The sequence below is a fragment of the Perognathus longimembris genome, chromosome 2 (genome assembly GCF_023159225.1).
Source record: "Perognathus longimembris pacificus isolate PPM17 chromosome 2, ASM2315922v1, whole genome shotgun sequence".
Taxonomy (NCBI): Eukaryota; Metazoa; Chordata; class Mammalia; order Rodentia; family Heteromyidae; genus Perognathus; species Perognathus longimembris.
The window spans coordinates 130,883,939-130,903,975 of record NC_063162.1 but is presented as its reverse complement, the minus strand read 5'-3'; the positions used below and the strand labels follow the sequence as shown (position 1 = coordinate 130,903,975).

Below are 20,037 nucleotides of genomic sequence, written 5' to 3'. Positions count from 1 at the left end.
TGGTTTACCCTAAGCACCTTATAAATAAATAAGTTTTATATATATATATATACATACCTACATATATGTGTGTATATATAATATGATATGCCTTTTCTTCTTCAGCTTTGTATTTAGTTCTTTAGTCTTTAGTTCTTTTCATCTTTAGTTCTTAGTAATAAAATATTAAGACTATAGGTTATGACATTTAGCAGCACAGAAATACCTTAAACTATACCTCTCTAAAAAATGAAAGATCTTTTGTATTATGTGTTTGAGGTGGGATTTTACTAAACTTTAAAGAGAATAACTCACAAATTGAGATTGTTTTGCCACAATCTGACCACCTAGCCCTTTTTCATAGACGTCCTCACTGTGGTGGTGTCTTCAGCGCAGCTCCATGATGCTGTGTGTCTTGATAATTTTAGGTGCTGTCATGAACATCATTGTCAATGACCAGGGGCATTCGGATTTAAAAATTACGCCACCCTTGTAACCTTTATGTCCAAATCAACAGCGTGCTGTTGTGGTTACATATCAGGCTTTGTCAGCTCTGGGAGCTGGCCAACCTAGAGTGTCCTTGTCAGAGTTCTCCACTGGGTTTAGTTGATGTCTCTTCACAGTATTTCAGACTCATTCTAAGCTCTTACTCCAAGCAGTTTCTCTAATCCATCTTTTACCCATCCTTGTTTTTCTAGCTTCAATGTAGAAACAGTTTTAAGTCATTTCTGCTTTATTCCACAAAACAACATTTAATTTTTCCCTTCCAGCTTTTTCTTCAGTATCATTTATCTGCTCTAAAGTTATGCCTACTGTCATTTTTGCATTTCTGCTCCAAAGCAGCGTGTATTGCTTAAGTTGTATTATCTGATTATTACCTGGCTTTAACCATATTTTCTGTTTGAAAATACTGTATTAATATTTTAAAGCTCCTATTCATATTCACCAGATAGCAGTACTTCCTGGCTGCATATTAATATCACCTGGAGAATATTTTAAAAGCTCAATGCCTGGGCTGCACCCAATACTTCAGTCTCCATAGAGCTGTCCAGAGAATTCGAGTGCACAAAAGTTTGAAAAAACGACTGCAAAAGGCTCTGGTGGAAACCTTTATGGTAATCATGTCTGATTATTTTACACTGCTTCCTTTGGCATGATTGCACTTTACTGAAATTAGTTATATGGAAATCAAATATCAAGGTAGAAAGGGTTGAATTTCATGGAGAGAAACTGATAAAGGTCCTGTGAGTCTGGAGAGACAAGGATTTCAGTTGAAAAAATAAAGAATACATTGGAAATGGAGCTACTTGTAGGTTGGGAAGATCATTCGCATGGAAGGAACAATGTGCACAGCACTGCTGAAGAAGCTTTGCATGTCCTGAACAATTTGATTAAGGAACTTGAAAAAGTAGATGAAAGTCAAGAGACTGTTGGAATAAACAATGAAGTGAAAATATGAGGAAATACAGAGATACTGTAGATGAAAAGAGTAGATTATCTCCAAAATATATTCCTTGATCGTTAGCTGTTCTGAATATTTTTGTTGTTGTCAGTTGTGGGGCATGAACTCAGGTCCTGGGTGCTATCCATGAACTCTTTGACTCAAGGTTAGCTCTCTACCACTTTGAGTCACATCGGGTCACTTCTGATGTTTGAATGGTTAATTGAAGAGAGTCTTACAGGCACTCCTCTGCCTCTGCTGGTTTAAAACAGTGATCTTCAGATCTCAGCCTCCTGAGTAGCTAGGATTATAGGTGTGAGCTTTCTATTTCAATTATTGATGACCACAGAAACATTGATCCCAAGATTTCTCTCTACCCTTGACTTTTCTTTCCATTTATCCCTAGCACACCATAAATATAAAAGAGTTAAAATAAGCCAGATGCTGGTGGCTGAAGCCTTTTATCCTAGCTACTGAGGAGACTGAGATATAAAACTCACATCTTCAAGCCAAATGTAGGCAGGAAAATCCATGAAACTCTTACCTCCATTTAACAATCTCCAAATTGGAACTGGAGCTGTGACTCAAAGTGGTAGGGTGCTAGCTTTGAGGAAAAAAGCTCAAGGACAGCATCCAGGCCCTGAGTTCAAGACCCACAACTGACAAAAATAAAAAATAGGCAAAATATAAGCCAGAAGAGTCCTGATTTGCACCAGTAAGTTCTAATGATATCATTCAGCAAGATAGAAAATAGCGAGTAAAACAAGTTTAAAAGAATTTATATTTTTAGAATGCCAAATTTGAGAAAAATTATACAACTTTTAGGTGATGAGTAAACAGCTGAAAATATATGCATATAGTAATTAAATGAAATAATAATTAGCAAAACAATTGATGCATGGCATGTGCCATCATTTGCTAACATAATACTACCCTGCCCTTATTCTATATTAGTGTTTATTGTGATATAAATTTTTATATTGCTGTTTGGGGCCATCTACACTTGTTAGTATCTCAATTTGTAATGCTGTATGAGTTTTTGTCTTTCAAGCAACCTGGCAACTGTGAGGAAGATGATGGGATGGTGAATGTGGTAGCAATAATAGTAATAATATGCCTGGGTACTCTTAATTCAATTTGTACTTAACACATAGAAACTCAATCAGAATAATATGGCTGTGAGAAGATAGGTTTCCCCATTCTCTTTTTTTTCTTATTTATTGTCAAAATAATGTACAGAGAGGTTACATTTTCATACGTTAGGCATTGGATACATTTGGACATCAAGACCGAGAGAGGTTGAGTAACTTTCTTAAATTCAGCAGCTAACAATATAAGAAAACCTCTTGCGTGACCTGTGGAGCTATGCTAAACTATAACTAGCACAATATATTAGCTTCTTAACCAAAGGAGGAAGCATTGGGATGTCCACTTTTGAATAACTAAAGGCCTTGGAACAAAAAGCTCAGGTGCAGAAATGGAAAAATAAGATTTTATAGGATATCAGCCTGAGCAGCAAAGGCAAAGACATGTACATTTGTGAGGATGAAGATGGATAGAGAGTGCATCTGATTGAGTGCACAACAAAACAAGCTGTTAGAATGGATGCTTCTATTTAGGAAGTACTGACTGGAGTGAAAATTATTGCCCAGAGGAGTTTTTATGTAGACTTTCTCTCCATACCTGAAAAGGGTGGAAGTTATTTTCTTTGTAATTCCCTTACTAACTGGCATTAGTCTATTATCAAAGTTTAGGTATATAAAAAGCACAGCTTCCTTTCAAAAAGAGCATGTGCATTTTGCATCAGACTCCCCTGCATTTACTTCCTGTCCCCACAGCAAATTCTCAGAGTGGCTGTGCTGAGATCAGCAACATCAGCATCACTGGGGACATTAGGTCCCATCGTAGACCTGTATGCAGTCAGAAACTTTGGGGCCTTGTGATCAGCATCAAAGAGTCTTCCCTAATTCTGATGCACTAGCAAGTTTAAGAATCTCATTTATATTAGAGAGAGTTCATTCTTTTCTTTTTTTAGCTAGAATTCATCATACAGTTGTAAGCAGAAATATAAGTGAAAGTAATTGTGAATCATAAAGCACTTTAGAAACGAGAGTTGCTATTCATACAGTAAATTATTATGAAATACATTTTATATTTCAAGTGTGTAATTTGTTTCTGATTTATGCATATAAATGCATGTTCCTCAGTTTTGTTTCCTCTTTCTGCCATTTGCTATCACAACTACAAAGAGAGTTGTGAAAAAATATAGATTTTTTAGGTAATCTACAACTTCCAAACCAATTGAAAATCAGAAACAAAGCAATCCACATACAACTGGCCAGCACATAAGGAGAGAGGAGAGTTTTTAAAAATTACTTTATTGTTATGGGGATAATGTACAGAAGGATTACAGCTATGTGAGTCAGGTAATGAATACCATTTTTTTTGTACAGTGTCTTCCCTCACTCTCTACCATACCAGTCCCTCCTCCCCATCTCTATCCACGAGTTGTATAGTTCACTTTCATTACGTTGTCCACTGAGCTCCGCTTCTGATCATTTTCACCCTTTTCCCCTTGAGTTCTGTGCTTCCCCTCACTCCCAAAGATAGACACATGAATAAGCCATAAAGAAAAAAGCAAGCAAACAACAACAAAAAAGACCTCTTGTTTATGTACCTTGGAGTTCTTATATATATATATACATATATATATACACACATATATGGATATATTTGTATGGGTATGCATATGCATATGCATCTGTACATATATGTGTATATATACATTTTAAAATATATAAAGAGAGAGGGCTCATAGGCATTTATATAAATATCAGGAGGCATATAGGCATTGTGTTTGTCCCTAAAAATATTCTCTTTTGATCTCACTGTGTGTGAGTGTCTAGAATCCTTTACAATTTATCATATCCCAATGTATTTCAGATCTAGCCTTTGTATATGAGAAAAAAATGTGTCATTTGTCTCTCTGAGCTTGGCTTACCTCACTTAACATGATTTGTTCTAGTTACATCCATTTCCCTGAAACTGACATAATATTCTTTCTCATGGCTGTGTAAAATTCCACTGTGTATGGGTACCACATTTTTGGATCCACTCATCTATTATTGTAGGGCATCTGGGCTGTTTCCATAACTTGGTTATTGTGTATAATACAGCACTGAACATGGGTGCGCAAGTGTCTTTATGGTATACAAGCTGTGATGTGTTCTGGATAGGTGCCCCGGTATAGTATGGCTAGGTCATAGGGAAGATCTATGTTTAGGTTATTAAAGAACTTCCAGACTGTTGTCCAGGTTGTACTAGCTTACATTCCCACCAACAGTACAATAGGATTCTCCCCCCCACACACACACACACAAACACATCTCTGTCAACATTTGTTTTTCAAATTTACTATATTTGTTTTTCAAATTTACTATATTGATCATTCTAACTGATGTGAGATAGAAACTCAGGGTTATTTTGATTTTCATTTCCTTAATGGCCAGGGACGATGAGCATAATTTAATTCCATGTATTCACTGGATGTCTGAGAAAATAATGTTATGGTTTAGATCTTAAATTTTTCCCATGGCTCAAGTACTGAAGGCCTAGTCTCAAGCTAATAGAGAGACCCCAGACCCCCAGATTTTAAGATTCAACATGTCAGTCCTGGCTACTCTCCCCTATATGCCAAATAAAGAGAAAAGTAAAGCTGGAAAGGGATTTGTTATGTTTGAGTCCCAGGAAGAATACCAGCACATCTTCAGGAAACAGACGAGCTACAGGTTTTACAGACAAAGAACTGGGGGCAAAGAGAGAAAGGTAGACATAATTATTGAACAGTCCTGGTGAACGCCAGGCTTGCTTGGTTAGTATTTTAGGTGTCATTTCCAGAGGGTTTCTGGAGAAGTTATCATTTACGTTTGTGGGGAGCAGGCAAGTCAGTGTTGCAAGTCACTGTGGTCTTTCCCAAGGAGGCTTTCTTGTTCCTTAGAGTCATTTATGGTTCCTTGTCCTAAAAATGTCCTTTCCATACTTCAAGGTATTGCAAAGTGACTTAGAGCAAAGACAGGTACTAAGTGGAGACAGGGATGCTAAGCATTTCTGCTGCTTCTAGTTGATCTGTGGTACCCAGTAAATAGATAATGCTTTTTGGCAAAAGCAGCTCTTTGGCACCTATTATAATAGTACTGCTGGTAAGTGTTCCCTTGAAGGGAACATTGAGACCCTCAGTCTACCACAATGTCCTGCCCTAGGTCTAAGCCTGTGGACCCTGGTGACAATGAACTGAAACCTCTTACAATCATTATAAATTATCTCAGGCACATTGTTACAGCAGAAGACATAGTGAATCACTAACACAAACACCGGCACATCAGAAGGCCAAAGATGAAATTTAGAAGGAAAACTTGTTATTTCTTAGCTGGTCTATCAAACAAGCATTGCAATACTGGAGAGAAACTCAGTTTATGTTCTATAAAAAAAAAGTAGCCCAAAATAAGTGTGGGATAAGGTATTGTGCATCTAAGTAGGCTAGTCAAAGGGGCCTGGTGTCTTCCACTGAACTAATAATGGGATTTCTTCTCTAAATTAATACTGGTATTTTCTTCTCTGATTGCAAAACTCTACCTGTATAGTAGGCTCATTGATTCATTCAATAAATACTGATTGCATCCTAAATCCAGGTGTGAATCATTCAGAATTGTTTATCCATGTGGGAATTTACTTTCTACTGAGAAGAAAATACAGTACATATGCATGGTTAGATAATTATTATTGCTTGCTAACATGGAAAAATGAGGCGAGAAGACAGTTGCAGATTTTAAGAGAGGAAGTGTGCACAAAGAAAGGAACGATCATTTCTCGATGAAGCAGAGTATGTGCTAAGGAGAACCGGCGTGGGAGGAGACACTTCATCTGATGCACAGCTGAGACGCATTACATCTGGAAGGCAGAGGACAGTGTGAGCTGCCATACAACATGAAGAGTGGCCTTGGGACAAATTTAGGTTTTCTTTGTAATTATCAGGGATACTAGGAGGTGAGAGAATGACAGCTAGAAAAAAAAAAGTATTGTCAACTAGGAACAGCTTCTCAGAAGTTTGTTCTGCCACAGAGAGGTTGTTCTGAGAGCAATTTTCCTTAAAGGAGATTGGTAATTATATTTCATTTCTGGTAGTTGTGAGGGCATTCAGGCTTTTGGAAACATGATTAAGTGTGTACCTTTGAGCTCCCTCACCATCCTGAGAATCAGATTCAGAGATAAAGGGGAAAAAAACAACACAAAACAATAACATCATTGTTCCATGCATAGTTGCCATCTGGTGGAAAAATAAATAACTACAGGTCATAAACTACAAAATCCGTTTAATGAGTATAGATTGAGAGTCACTGCATGCCAGGCAAATTTAGTCAACACGTTTTGAGTTCATTTATCTTTGACTTAAAGCAGTGTTTGCTTTTAAAGATTGATTTCCAGAAATTTTCTTTTGTTTTTCACTTTGGAACTCCCTTTCTCAGATGCAGATCCTTGTGTTACCAAAAATAAATAACTTGCCATCCTCAAGATTTTGTAAACTTTGGCTTTGAGACACTAGTAACTTATCTATGGTGTCCTAGAGGTAGTGTGGAAAAGATTTGTTTTTAGAAATATCTTCTTTCTCCATCTTTGTGTTGATGTTTTGTCCGTCTTCTCAAAGAAAAGCTTCTTTTGAGACATTCAATCTGCAGCAAAGGATCCCTACTTATTGTTTCCAGAACCACTGAGAAATACTTTTATGCAACACAAAATTATATACTTGACCTACTCTTTAGTACAGAACAAAAATAAAATTAATGCTGGGCAGTGATGGCTCACGCTTTGTAATCCTAGCTACTAAGGAGGCTGAGGTGTGAGGATCATGGTTCGAAGCAGCCTGGACAGGAAAATCTAGGAGACTCTTTATCTCCACTGAACTACAAAGCATGCTGAAAGTGGAGATGTGACTCAAATGGTAGAGTGCTATCCTTGAGAAAAAGAAACACAAGGATAGCGCCTAAGCACTGAGTTCAAGCCCTGGGACCAGCATAAAAATATACAATTAAATTGACAGAGACATGGATATATAAATGAAAAAAAAATAGACAGTTGTAGAATGTGGATAATAGGTACAAATAGGCTTATACTAAACTTGTTTTCTGTCTGTATTTTTGAATAGTTCAAAATAAGATGTTGGTTTGGGAGACCATGACACTATCATATCACTTTGAAAGTTCCCATAAACCTTTACTAGATTTTTTTTTTGAAGTTTGGGGAACAGAGTACTGGTATTGGACCATCAGTCACACTTTGAGTAATACTGATTTGAAACATTTTAATGCATAGTTGACTTTGCATATTTCTGTATTCTGAATCGTTGGATTCAAGCAACCATGAATTGATTGGCTAACAGTGTGTCTCAAGAAGTACAACATGTGCCCAATCTAGCTAGTATGTATGAAACCCAGAGGACAACCTACACATGCACACACACATACACACACACACCTGTCAATTCTGAATATTTACATATTTTACATATTATTGACATGTACAGACTTTAATATATAGTAAAACAATTGCTTCCATTTACATTGTATTAGATACACTAGTTTTAACTAGATGCTCACGAAGCTGATGTCTATAGGATTTTCAGAGCCTGCAGAAGTATCTGTGAGACTCAAGCTCCAAAATAACCAGCCCAAAATTAAGGCTTGAAATGTGACGCAAGGCGTACAGTGCCATCTGAGCAAGGGAGAAGCTCCAAGTTAAAGCCCTGTTATTTGAACTCTTAAAAAGAGAGAGAGAGAGAAAAAGAGGAGAGAGGGAAGAGGGAAGAGGAGAAGGGGGAGGGGGAGGGAGGGAGGGAAAGAGGAAGAGAGGGAGGGAAGGAAAGAGAATAGAGAGTGGGTAGAAGGGATTAGAGCAGGAAGAATATGGAAGAACATGTATTTCATCTAATATGTGTTGAGAAAATTGAAATCACTCTAATCATTGAGGTAAGAAGCCCGTAATGTTTCAGTCTTTTATTGTATGTCAAACCTTGAAAGATAAGGTCTTTTAGTATCCCTCAAGCTTTTGTTAAATTATTTCTCATATAATACAGGGAGGAGAAGGGAGTCTAAGTGCTGGGGTGAGCAGAGTTAAACCATAAGGAAAAACAAAAGGATCTATTTTTACCAGATATTAGATGAAAGAAAGCTTGCGAACAGCTTTAAAAGATTAATAACAAATGGGAAAATACTATCTTTTGAAAAGATAAGACATTTTGTTCTTTGGGATAAGGACTTCCTACTTCAGACTGACAAGATTGGCTATATATGGCTTTAAATTTGCTATCAGGGCTTTAGATTCAACAGAGGGATTTAGATTGGTTCTAAGGAAGGGTCTTTTGAATCTATAAGTTATTTCCTGGGATACAGATAAAGGTTTAAGTGTAGCTGTTATCTAAATTTACTTTTTTTTAAAGAAAAGATTATTTGTTGTCAGTTTTCAGAGTGATTTCTACACATTTGATAAGGAATGAAATTGGTTTAGTCTGAGGTTTCCAAATCTTTGGTATTTATAGATCAGTAAACGTACTGATACAATCTTTTTCTTTCTTTCCTTCTTTTTCTGGCCAAGAAAGATCATTAGCTACTACAACAAACATCCATCATACATCATTAATAACTTTAAATAATAAAAGATGTCTTGTGCCTGTAGTTTCTTCTGTTGGAATATGAAATAAATTCAGTTTTGTTAAAATGGACCTTGTAGTTCTTGGATTTTTTTTTTCTGCCTTTGTTTTTTATTTGGTTTACATATCCTTCACTACATGAAAAAAAAAATCATTACTCACTGGTCAAACACCAGAGTGAGCTTCTGTATCTTTCTCAATTTTCATTAAAATGAGAGCATCTAATGATAGTTAACACTATAAAGGCTTCAAAGTCTATCATTCCTGAAGTTCAGAGTTGTAGCAGAAGAGGGATATAGAGATGTTGTACAGCATGAAGCTCCATGTAATATCTTCAGAAGTACTGGAAGAGCCATGACAGCTCAGAAGGAGGAAATAACAAAGCAGGTGGAAAATGACAAGAATACGTCCCCCCTCAGAATCCCTGCCAACTCATCCATGCTTGGCCCTCCCCAGCTCAGTTTAATAAGCAATACAAAGATAAATCCACAGAACTGATCGATAAGGGAAATGTTAGGACTTAACTCTTGACTTCTCCATGCTCTTGGCTATTTGCTCCCAGCCATGTATCTTCCTGATGCTTTTGGTTTTCTTTATGATAGATAGCATATGTTTTCTGTGGTTACAAGGCTTATGGGCACAAAATTACCAAAGAAAACTGTAGGTATTTTTTTAAGGTGTATAATTTGACTCTCTAATGTTTTGGTGACATTCTGTGCTAGTGAGATAAAGACCATATGCTTTTCCAGGCCTTAGAAAGTACATTCTTTTCCACTAGGCTCTTCATAGCACTGTGGCCTCAGTGTCTTCACTCTAGCCCAAGGAGCTTAGTTAAGGGACATTTAGACTAGCCATGTTCCTTCCACTGTGGTTCCTTGGTTTCCCTTCATTTTCAATATAATTTCTTCTGGTCTTTATATTTCTACTTCTTTCTTCAGGGAAGCCTCTCTGACCTCTCCAGCAACAATGAAAATCCATTATAAACTATCACAGAACCAGAAATTCAAATTCTCAGTTGTACTTACTAAGTACAGGTGTATTAGTTTGCTTGTCCCACTATCAGTAAGCTTTACTAATAAAGTAAACATACACCATTTTGCTTACTGGTCTTTCCCGAATAAATTCAGCATATACTTGGCCTTGGTAAGTTTTGTTGTTGTTGTTGTGGTGGTTGTGGTTGTTGTTGTGGTTGTGGTTGTTGTTGTTGTTGTTGTTGTTTTGGGGGGAGGGGTTAACTCAGGGTGTGGGTGCTGAGCTTTTTTGCTCTTCTTTTTATTTGGTCAGTGATAGGGCTTGCACTCAGGGCCTGGGCCCTGTTCCTGAGCTCTAGCTCAAGGCTAACACTCTACCCCTTTGAGCCACAGATCCACTTCCAGTTTGGGGGTGTTAATTGGAGATAAGAGTCTCATGCCCTTTTCCTGCCTGGGCTGGCTTTGAACTGGCCATTGTCAGATATCAGCCTCCTGAGTAGCTGGGATTACAGCACATGGAAAGTGTTGAGCCCTAAACACATGTTTCCATTAGAACACAAAGTATATTCTTGGGAATAATGAAAGAGAAGGCTGAAAAGGCAATTTGGAGAAGTCATGGATAGATGAAGAGAAAGAAAAGATATGATACCAGAGGAGAATCCATTGGTTGTCTTTGGATATACAAAGAGATCTGACAAATACAGTGCTTGTTTACAGGAAAACAAAATTGTTTGATTTCTTATCAAATTAAGCTCACCATTGTTACAAAGCTTTATGAGTTGAAAAATTTCAAAGGACTGTATTGTCCTTTCTCCAAGGACAGTATAGACTAGTTTACCATTTTGAAGAGCAAAAAGCAAAGTATCTATTGTTCATGGGGCTCTTCTACTTTCTCACCATCTTCCTACCTGAATATTTGCTGGCAGCGTTTCCAGGAACCATCTCAGAGATATCCACAATGACTTGGCAAGCAAATAATGTTTTTCCCCACATTATGAAATGCTTTTGAATCAAAGAAGCAATGCATGCTTCAGATCAACAGCCGTGTGTGAACAATATGTTTTTCTGTGTAAAAGTGCACTTGAAGTCTTATTTGGACAGCTGAGTAGACTTACACGGCAGATATAATTTCTTGTTCTCATCGTTACATTTAACTTTGTTATTACCTTAACTCTGTTAAGGTATTCATTGAGGCTCTATTTTGGTATACAACCTGAATAGATAAATGATCCAGTCAGTTGGGGGTGCTCAGAGATGACCAGGTGCATGTTAACACCCATTGAAATGTCAAAAACTATGATATGCATAATATGTTAGTTTTCTGTTGTTATGTTCCTCATATAAACACTTTTGTTCTGTGTTTAGAGACTTTTTGCATGATCACTGGTAGCTGCACAGGTATTGGCTAGCACCCAGCAGGACATTGATTGCCTGACAATCTGACTACCAGGGGTAGTAAGAGAAATAAGTAAAGAAATGTTGCATCTGATTCCAAAAGCCAAGATTCATTCTCAGTTTTCCTAAAGACTATGTGGTCTAATGTCAGTCACTTATCTCCTCAGTTTAAATGACTCATTTTTGATAGAGAGTAGTAATCCAGAAAGCACAGGGCAATTGAGTGGGTTAAAGGAGAGCTCTTTGTGTTTGGAAAGTTCTAGGGGGAAGAACATTTGCATACTGGTGACTTTTGGGGTAGGGATATTAATTTTTTCCTGTGGCAGCATCTAAACAAACATGGCTCCCACTAGGTCCCCCAGACAGAATTTCATGGAGGATCTTGGAGGTCAGAGCAGAAAACTGTTGTGGGCTGACTTGAGGCCAGCTCTAGGAGCAGTTTCCACATTTACTTTCATCACAGCAACCAATCTCTTCCCCTTGGGACATCAGTCAAGGGGCTTGTTTACCTGTGGGATTTTTTTTTTCATCTCCCATTCATAAGGATAAGGTCTATGTCTGATACTTGTATCTTATACACATATTATAGACTATTGGTAAACCTTGCTGAATCATTAATTATATAAATTATGCAAGTGCACAGATGGGGTTCTCAGTTTTAAAGTCTGCTCTAGTTTTGAATATTCTTTCAGTATGCTACTTTCTCCCTTCTTGCCATTACCTCTGGCATCAGCCAGCACACCCATATTCATCTTTCATTTCTACTTCTACAGGTTTTTCTCATCATTTCCTTCCATGAATCCTGCACTCTGGGCTATTGCTTGACTTCTCCTCATGAAACTCGGTACTCTGTTCTGTAATATCAGTCATCGCGGTTCTTGTACAGACAACATCCATATCTTATACCCTTTCTTCTACAAAAATATAATAGCAAATTGGCACACTTGGCTTACTTGGTCAACATTTAAATTATATAATAGGATAGACAGAGAAATTAGATCATAGGTTCAGTCATCCAAACTACTCACTAACTGCTCATTCACTGACAAACAGATTATTTCATGAATGTTTTCATGTGTGCCTACCCAGATTCTTAGATGTTACAGATGTTATAGTAAATGAAACCGTTTTTGACTACATGAAATTTACTGTCTGATGATTAAAACAGATATAAATCAATTACTTTATTAAAATATTTCAGTGAACAGAAAAGCCTCTGTGATACCTTACAATGCAGTATCTGGCCAAGGCAAGACTTCTGGGGGAAGAATCTAAAGGGAACCAATGGACTGGGAATCAAGGCATTTCACCACCAAAGGCTAGGCACATTTGGTGTTCGGTAAATGCTGATGGCCAGATTCAGAGCTCCCTTTTCACTGTGTCTTCACATGGTGAAGTGATGAGGGGTGCTCTGGGAATCCTTTACGGACACTACTCCTGTGCATTCAGATAGTACTTTAAGGAGTCCAGTTGCAGAGTTGCCCCTGACCTTCAGGTGCAGGACATAAAGTTCAAGTTTGGCTCATCCTACATACTGCTCAGCACTTCATATTTCTTCTTGTCAATATTTCACCATTTTAGAAAGATTTAGGGCTTCTTTTTTGTAAGCAGTAACTATGCACTATGTAAAACATTTTGAATCCTTGCAGCATACTTGCTGTCCGTCACAAGGCTGAATTTCTGAAGACAATTGGTCACCATAATGACGGCTAATTTTAAGGGTTGTTTTTGTTTTCTTTCAGGTTTTTCTGAAGAGTGACCGAGTGGCAAGAATGGTTCAGAGTGGGGGGTGTTCTGCTAATGACTTCAGAGAAGTGTTTAAGAAAAATATAGAAAAACGAGTGAGAAGTTTGCCAGAAATAGATGGCCTGAGCAAAGAGACAGTGTTGAGCTCCTGGATAGCCAAATATGATGCCATTTACCGGGGTGAGGAAGACTTGTGCAAACAGCCAAACAGAATGACCCTGAGCGCCGTGTCTGAACTGATTCTGAGCAAGGAACAACTCTATGAAATGTTCCAGCAGATCCTGGGTATTAAAAAGCTAGAACATCAGCTTCTTTACAATGCGTGTCAGGTAAGTACTTTTGTGAAATTTCCCATTCCCCATCTGACTCACAGAATAATCAAGTGTTTACAGACCTGTGAAGATGTGTTTACCTTCTTATAATTGTTTTGCTTGAAAAATTTAGTGAAATTGAATTATAATAAATCAAATGGTGATATTTGAAAGAAGCTTTGGAAGAAGTATTTGGTAGCAGGAGTAGAAAGTAACCCTATCTGCTAAATGATTTCTCCTATGGACTTACTTTGGGCCAGGAAGCAGTGTTTCTTTGGGGCATATTTGAGGTGTGTTCTGAATAGTAAAATAAGAATCTTCTATTAACTGAAGAACTTGGCAATTGCACTAAGCAAGTACTAGTCAGTGCAAAATAATTTTTCGTAAACATAGGTTGCTAAGTCTTCTGAGTCTCATGGCAGTAATTTAAATATCAATACTTTTCTTAAAGGAAGCTTTCTTTTCAGATAATATGATTGGGTCTAAGAATACATTCCTTTTGTTATTTGCATTTTGTTTGCTCATTTTGGAAGTATACAATTTTAACTCTACCCTAATATATGCCATATGAAAACTATAGTTTCTATCGTAAACATAAATATCATTTAATCTTTGAATGTGTCATGATGAAATATACCAAGATAAGAAATTGTTCGTTTGTTATGATAAGCAATAGAACCAGCATGTTCACATGTGGCATTGAGGAAACTTTGGTGTTATTAAAATAGAAGGGAGATGGTGGGGGGCAGGGGCTGTGTTTTGAGATGTCATTCAGAGACATATACAGCTAGCAGTCCAACTCCCCAGAGATGTACCTTCCTTAACAAGTGGAACCTGAAGAATGGACTACATGGCACTATATCTACTCTTGCAATTCTCCTTTATGTCTGTATTTAGATTTTAAGAGGATTAAGTAACTCAATTTTTACAGCTATCTAGGTCCCGATCTTTTCCTAGCAAAAGCAAACTTCATCAATGTTTTATGGTCTCATTCCATTATCTGAATAAAATGAGTCACTTAGATCTACACCAAAGTCAAAGCAAAGTTTGGCTCCCATCCCTTATCCAAAGTTTTTCCTATTCTGACTTCAAGAAGCAGTAATTACTATCACAGAACTGTTTGTATAGTGGTAAGGGATAGAGGAAATGTAGTGTTATTTCTGTCATTCTATTTCTCCAGAAGTTTTAGCTTTAAAGAAGAACATTGAGAGATTAATTTGGGATCTTGCTTTGGGCTGTGGCTCTGGGGTTTAATGAAATCTATCAATAGGCAATTGCCCAGTTTCTTGTTCATCTCACCAGGAAGCCAGGAGCTATTAACGTTTCTGTGCCATTCAAGGTCTATAAAATGAAAATAGAGGAGAGAGCTGTGAATCTTCAAAAGAAAGCAGGATCTGCCAATCCACCCACCACTTTGTCCTTTTTCATCTCATAGCATACAATTGATGATATGTTTGGTTTTTCATGAAGTAATTTGACTTTTTCAGCAATAATAAAAACATGTTATATGGAAAGTTACACCTGATAACTTTCAAAATGACTTTCAAAGTAGAAAAATGACAGGGTGATATTTTATATGCATTTGTAATATGAGAATCTCAATGCTCAGGTTAGTATTCTGAAATGACAGTTTTTCTGTTTCAGGATACAGCTAGAGAGGAACATAAGATCTTGAAAATAAATAAATTGTATAAATTTTTATTTTTGAAAAGTCTCAACTTAATCATTGAAATGACCATGGTATTTATATACATATTTACTTCTTTTATAAATAAATGTATCATAATATAATATGAATGGATTTGATTTAAATTAAATATATTTGGGGATCTGATTAGTAATACTGAGTTCAATTCCTCTCTTAAATACTAGATTTTCTGCTTTTCTGAAAAGGGATAAGATGAATGTGTAGGAATTTGTAGAGTTTGGGGATGTTCAGTGTTTGTTCACCAAGCTTTTTATATTAACTACAGTATGATGGGGACATCTCCAGCTGTTCTTTTAACACAGTAGCCTCTCTGATGAGGTAGAGTTTTGGGCTCTCAATCTATGGTGGTCTCTTTAGGAAGCAACACTTTTTAATAGAATTCTGGAAATCAAGAGTCTTGTTTTGTACACACTGAAATAAATTAGACATCTGTGAGATAGTAAGTGATCACTGAATAGACAAGTTGTGTTTTCAACAGAAGGTAAGGTTTGGGGGATATAGTTTACAAAATCAATTAGATAATGTTAACATTTTAAGCTATACCCAACCTTTTTTGCCTTAGACAACAAAAAATTACTTTCATTTGCCCTAATCATGTTAATCAGAACCAAGCAAACGAAACTTTGTCATATGAAATCTTATTTATGCAATGGGTAGTCACTTTGAATGATGTCATTTTTGGTTGTGAAAAGTGTTTTCCAACATCTGATATGGAGATCTTTAGGTGCACAAGGTGATATCTCAGCCTGTGAATCATCATCAAAGATTTGTTAACTCACTGTATGGTTTGAGCAATGCATCCAGAATTCTCTTCTGGTATGAAAATCTATGAGTGCTAAAGTCCCTGTGGAAAATGGTGTGGGGTTTGCATAAAACTTAGATCTATCTTCTCATGGATTACAAGCTTCCTCAATAACATAATGGTATATATAATGTAAATGCTGTATAAGCAGCTATTATCACATACTATTTAACGATAAGAAAACAAATCTCAGTCCAGGGGCAATACACACAATCTTTCCCCATGTATTTTCAGTGGTGCAATATGCAAATGGATACAGACACTGCAGACACAGAGAGCTAAGAACCACTGAAAAAATGCTTCAATATTTTAAAAAAAGTTAAATATGTTATTAAATATTAATATCAATGTTATGAATGGTAGCATCATTGATTTTATATTAATAATAATATTTTTAAACTATACTTTCTTGAGCCTCATTGTCCCTATACTTGCCTGTCACCTAAGGCATGTGGTGAAGATGAGTATGAAACTCTTCCATTACAGTAGACTCAAATATACTTTAAAACAAACATGAATATGCTTCTATTAATGCCATATTCAGGCTTGATTCACAATCAAAAGCCTTCTCCGTATGGTGACCTTCCTAATTCAACTATCTAATGTTGCCACCTTTTTTATGAGAAGTATCTACTATTCTTTTCTCATTTCTACAGCCACTGACATAGCCCAAGACTTCACTTGTTTTTCACATGGAGCATTGCAGTATCTTATTTCCTACTTCTTTCTTCCAATTCTGTAAATATTTTCTGCTGGATTAACAGTAATAAGGTACCACCCTGGTCCTGAAATATTTTCCTTCAAGGGGAGAGGCTCCCTTTGCTCAACATGCTAAAATTCACACTCCTTAACTAAGTTCTCAGCAGATGTGAAATTCATTTGGGTCCCTATTTGGGTCCCTTTCTTTTTTGTCGGTTGTCAGTACCAGCATTTGAACTCAGAGCCTTGTACTTGCCTAGCTTGCATTCTACCTTTTGAGCCATGCCTCCAGACACCCATTTTGTTGATTAATTGAAGGTAAAGTCTCACAGAATTTTCTTTCTCATGCTCTGTTTGAACCACAATCCTCCTCTCTAGTGCTAAGTGATCAGTTCCAGTGTTAGTTCATTATTAATGTGAATGCAGATGCAATTGATTGATTCAGGTAAATGCAGTTAAATAGCACGTTTTCTCTCATATGTGGGAGCTAGTTCTAAAATACAGCTAGGCATGATAACATATGCAGAGCTCAATGCGTTTACACACAAACAAACTGACCAAAGTCGGGTATTCTTTGGAGAGGAATCCAAAGGTGTAACTCCTCTGAACGTGAAGCACTGTTTCTCAAAATGAATCCCAGAAAATAGAAACATGGTTTTTTCGGTAGGGAGCTAAGATGGGGAGGAGTGGAAAGAAGAAGGGTGAGCAAATACAAACATGTATTCAGTGTATCTTATGCAAAAAATAAACCATATAACTTGTGGGCAGGCAGGGAGAAAATCAAGGAAAGGGTGAAAATGTCCCAAAGACGTGCACGCATAACCTGCCTTACAGAATTGTAACTGCTTTGTACAACTTCTTTATAGTAATAATAAATAAATAATATAAATATATAATAAATGCATGATACATAAATAAATATAATAACAAAAAATAGTGTGCTACATTTGTCCAAAAGATGAAGTGTCATAATCAACTGAAGCACCAGAGAAAATTTCTTGTTCTACAAATGTTTGCCAAGTTATATCTATCATTTTAGGGATGTATTACATAGATGTGCATGCATATGTACCTATAGAATCTCTAGGCTATAGAAGTCCTAAGGTTTTATGTTTGAGGGTTAATTTTCGTATGTTCTTGCCTTTGAACATTTTGATCCATTATTTAATATAGTTTAGTTCAGTTCACATAGGGTAATTTTATATCTAATTAGCTCATTCATCTTTTCCTGGTTTTAAGTATTCAAAGGAAAATGTGGTTGGGGAAATGAATTTTTAAGACTCTTAGAACTGTTCTACAAGAATCCATGACAGAACTGCTATTTCTGAGTCAGATTTTTATGCATAATTTAAAAGGGAGATATAAGGGAGTTCTTTAAAAGACTTGCATCTAGAAGATAGAATGTTACCTGACTCTTTCATCCATCGAATCATACAGGAATTGTGTTGCTTCCTATGGTGTGAAACAACTCCATTTCCTTAGGATCCTTATGTTATATGAAGATGTAAAAACAATATTAGTTACTCTGTCATTGTAACTTCTCATTCACAATAATCAAGAAAAGGGGAGAAATGGATATTTTTTTCTTGAGGGGGATTGTTTCATGGAAAATGAATCAGTACTAAAAGTATGTTAGGATCCAAGAAATTTCTACATGCTGATACAATTATTCTTTTAAATAAATATATATGTATATTTATATTGTTATTGAAAAGGTGATGAATAGAGGAATTACAGTTACATAAGTCAGGTAATGAGTATATCTCTTTTTGAACAGTATCGCCCCATCCTTGCTCTCTCCCAATTTTCCCCTCCCATCCCCACCAACAAATTGTAGCATTCATTTCCAACCTAGTGTCTAGTATCACTGCTACATTTGTTCACATTTGTCCCGTCAATCTTGCATCCCTCTTTACCCTTCCCACAACACAGTTTTACATATGAGACAAAAAAACATCAACAAAGAAAAAACAACCCTCTTGTTTCTATTTCTTGGAGTTCATTTCAATAAACATCATTTTATAGGATCATATGCACATAGCTATTGAGCCTGTGATCCTCTCCTAATATCTACCTTTGGTCTCATGGTGTGAATGTCTAGAGACCTGTATCATTTATCATGTCCCAGTGTAATTTTTTTGTCTTTTTGTCATTCAGTGTGTTTACTTGTAGATTTATAGGCATGTTCTAGTTATGGCAAATGAAGGAAACAGACATAGCCTGTTTTCTTTGGGTCTGGCTCAGTTCACTTAATATGTATGTTTTCCAAGTCTTTCCATTTCCTTACAAATGGTACAATATCATTCTTTCTGATAGAAGCATAGAATTCACATTTTCTTGATCCATTCACCCACTGAGGGGCTATCTTAGTAAAATATGTAAATCAACTATTTAGCCACAGAGATAAACTATCCAATAACAAATCATTCCTAATTGTCTTATCTTTGAGATGGAGTGTTTGCGGCTACTTCCTAAAAGTGCAATATATGGCTTTTGAAAAACCAAAATAAACAAACAACAAAAAGAAAATGAATGCGTATTCTAATCCTACTTTTGAAGATGAGTTTGTCTCATTTAGGATAAGATAAAGGTTTTCTTTTTACTGTTACTTATTTGTTTTGATGTTTTAGAAGCCATATATCGCAATTTAGGAAGTGATAGTAAAGATCCATTTTGTTTTATTTTGAAGTTGTAATAAGATGACTAAAAGGAAAACGTTTGTCATCAACTGAAAGTGCCGAGCTAGACACAACAGAAGAGAAGGAGAGAATGAGGGAGGGAGGCTATGGAAGGCAGGTGGTATAGAATGACTATTCATGAAAAGTAAGTTATATAGACTTTTAATTAAATAAATTATGTTTTGGAGAAAGATAATATATGCTCAAAACACAAAACACATTGCATCAAACCAAGATTCTTACATTAAAAATTGTTAGATGATTTACCCCCATCAACTTTGTTTTAGCATGGTATAAAAAATGTAAATAACTGAAATTAGTAACCTTTATTACAAAGTTTTCTTTTTGTTTTTCAAGTATATAAATAAGTTTGGGAGTGTGATTTTTAATTTTTAAAAATAAAATGAAGCCCATAGTCTCTAAATTAATACTTTCTTGGTCTCTCTATACAAGGAAAATGGTTTTATATGGTGAGTCTTTACTTTGCTTTGCCCACATTTTTTTTCAGACAAATGGAATTAAGGCATTGATTTTTTTAAATAGTGAAAAACTGTCTCTTAAAGAGAAACACTTGCAAAACAGAAATAACTCAGACAATTCTTAAAATT

The 20,037-nt window shown here is 36.2% G+C and overlaps 1 protein-coding gene across 6 annotated transcripts in view; it reads left to right on the top strand.

Annotated features, from left to right (window-relative positions):
* The window catches only part of Cadps2 (calcium dependent secretion activator 2), a 418,215-nt gene that overhangs the window by 150,368 nt on the left and 247,810 nt on the right, over positions 1-20,037 (top strand). For all 6 annotated transcript variants that reach the window (XM_048340139.1, XM_048340138.1, XM_048340137.1 and 3 more), the window contains exon 3: positions 13,228-13,560. In XM_048340139.1, the coding sequence (XP_048196096.1) occupies positions 13,228-13,560 (333 nt within the window). The remainder of the gene's footprint in view (positions 1-13,227; positions 13,561-20,037) is intronic.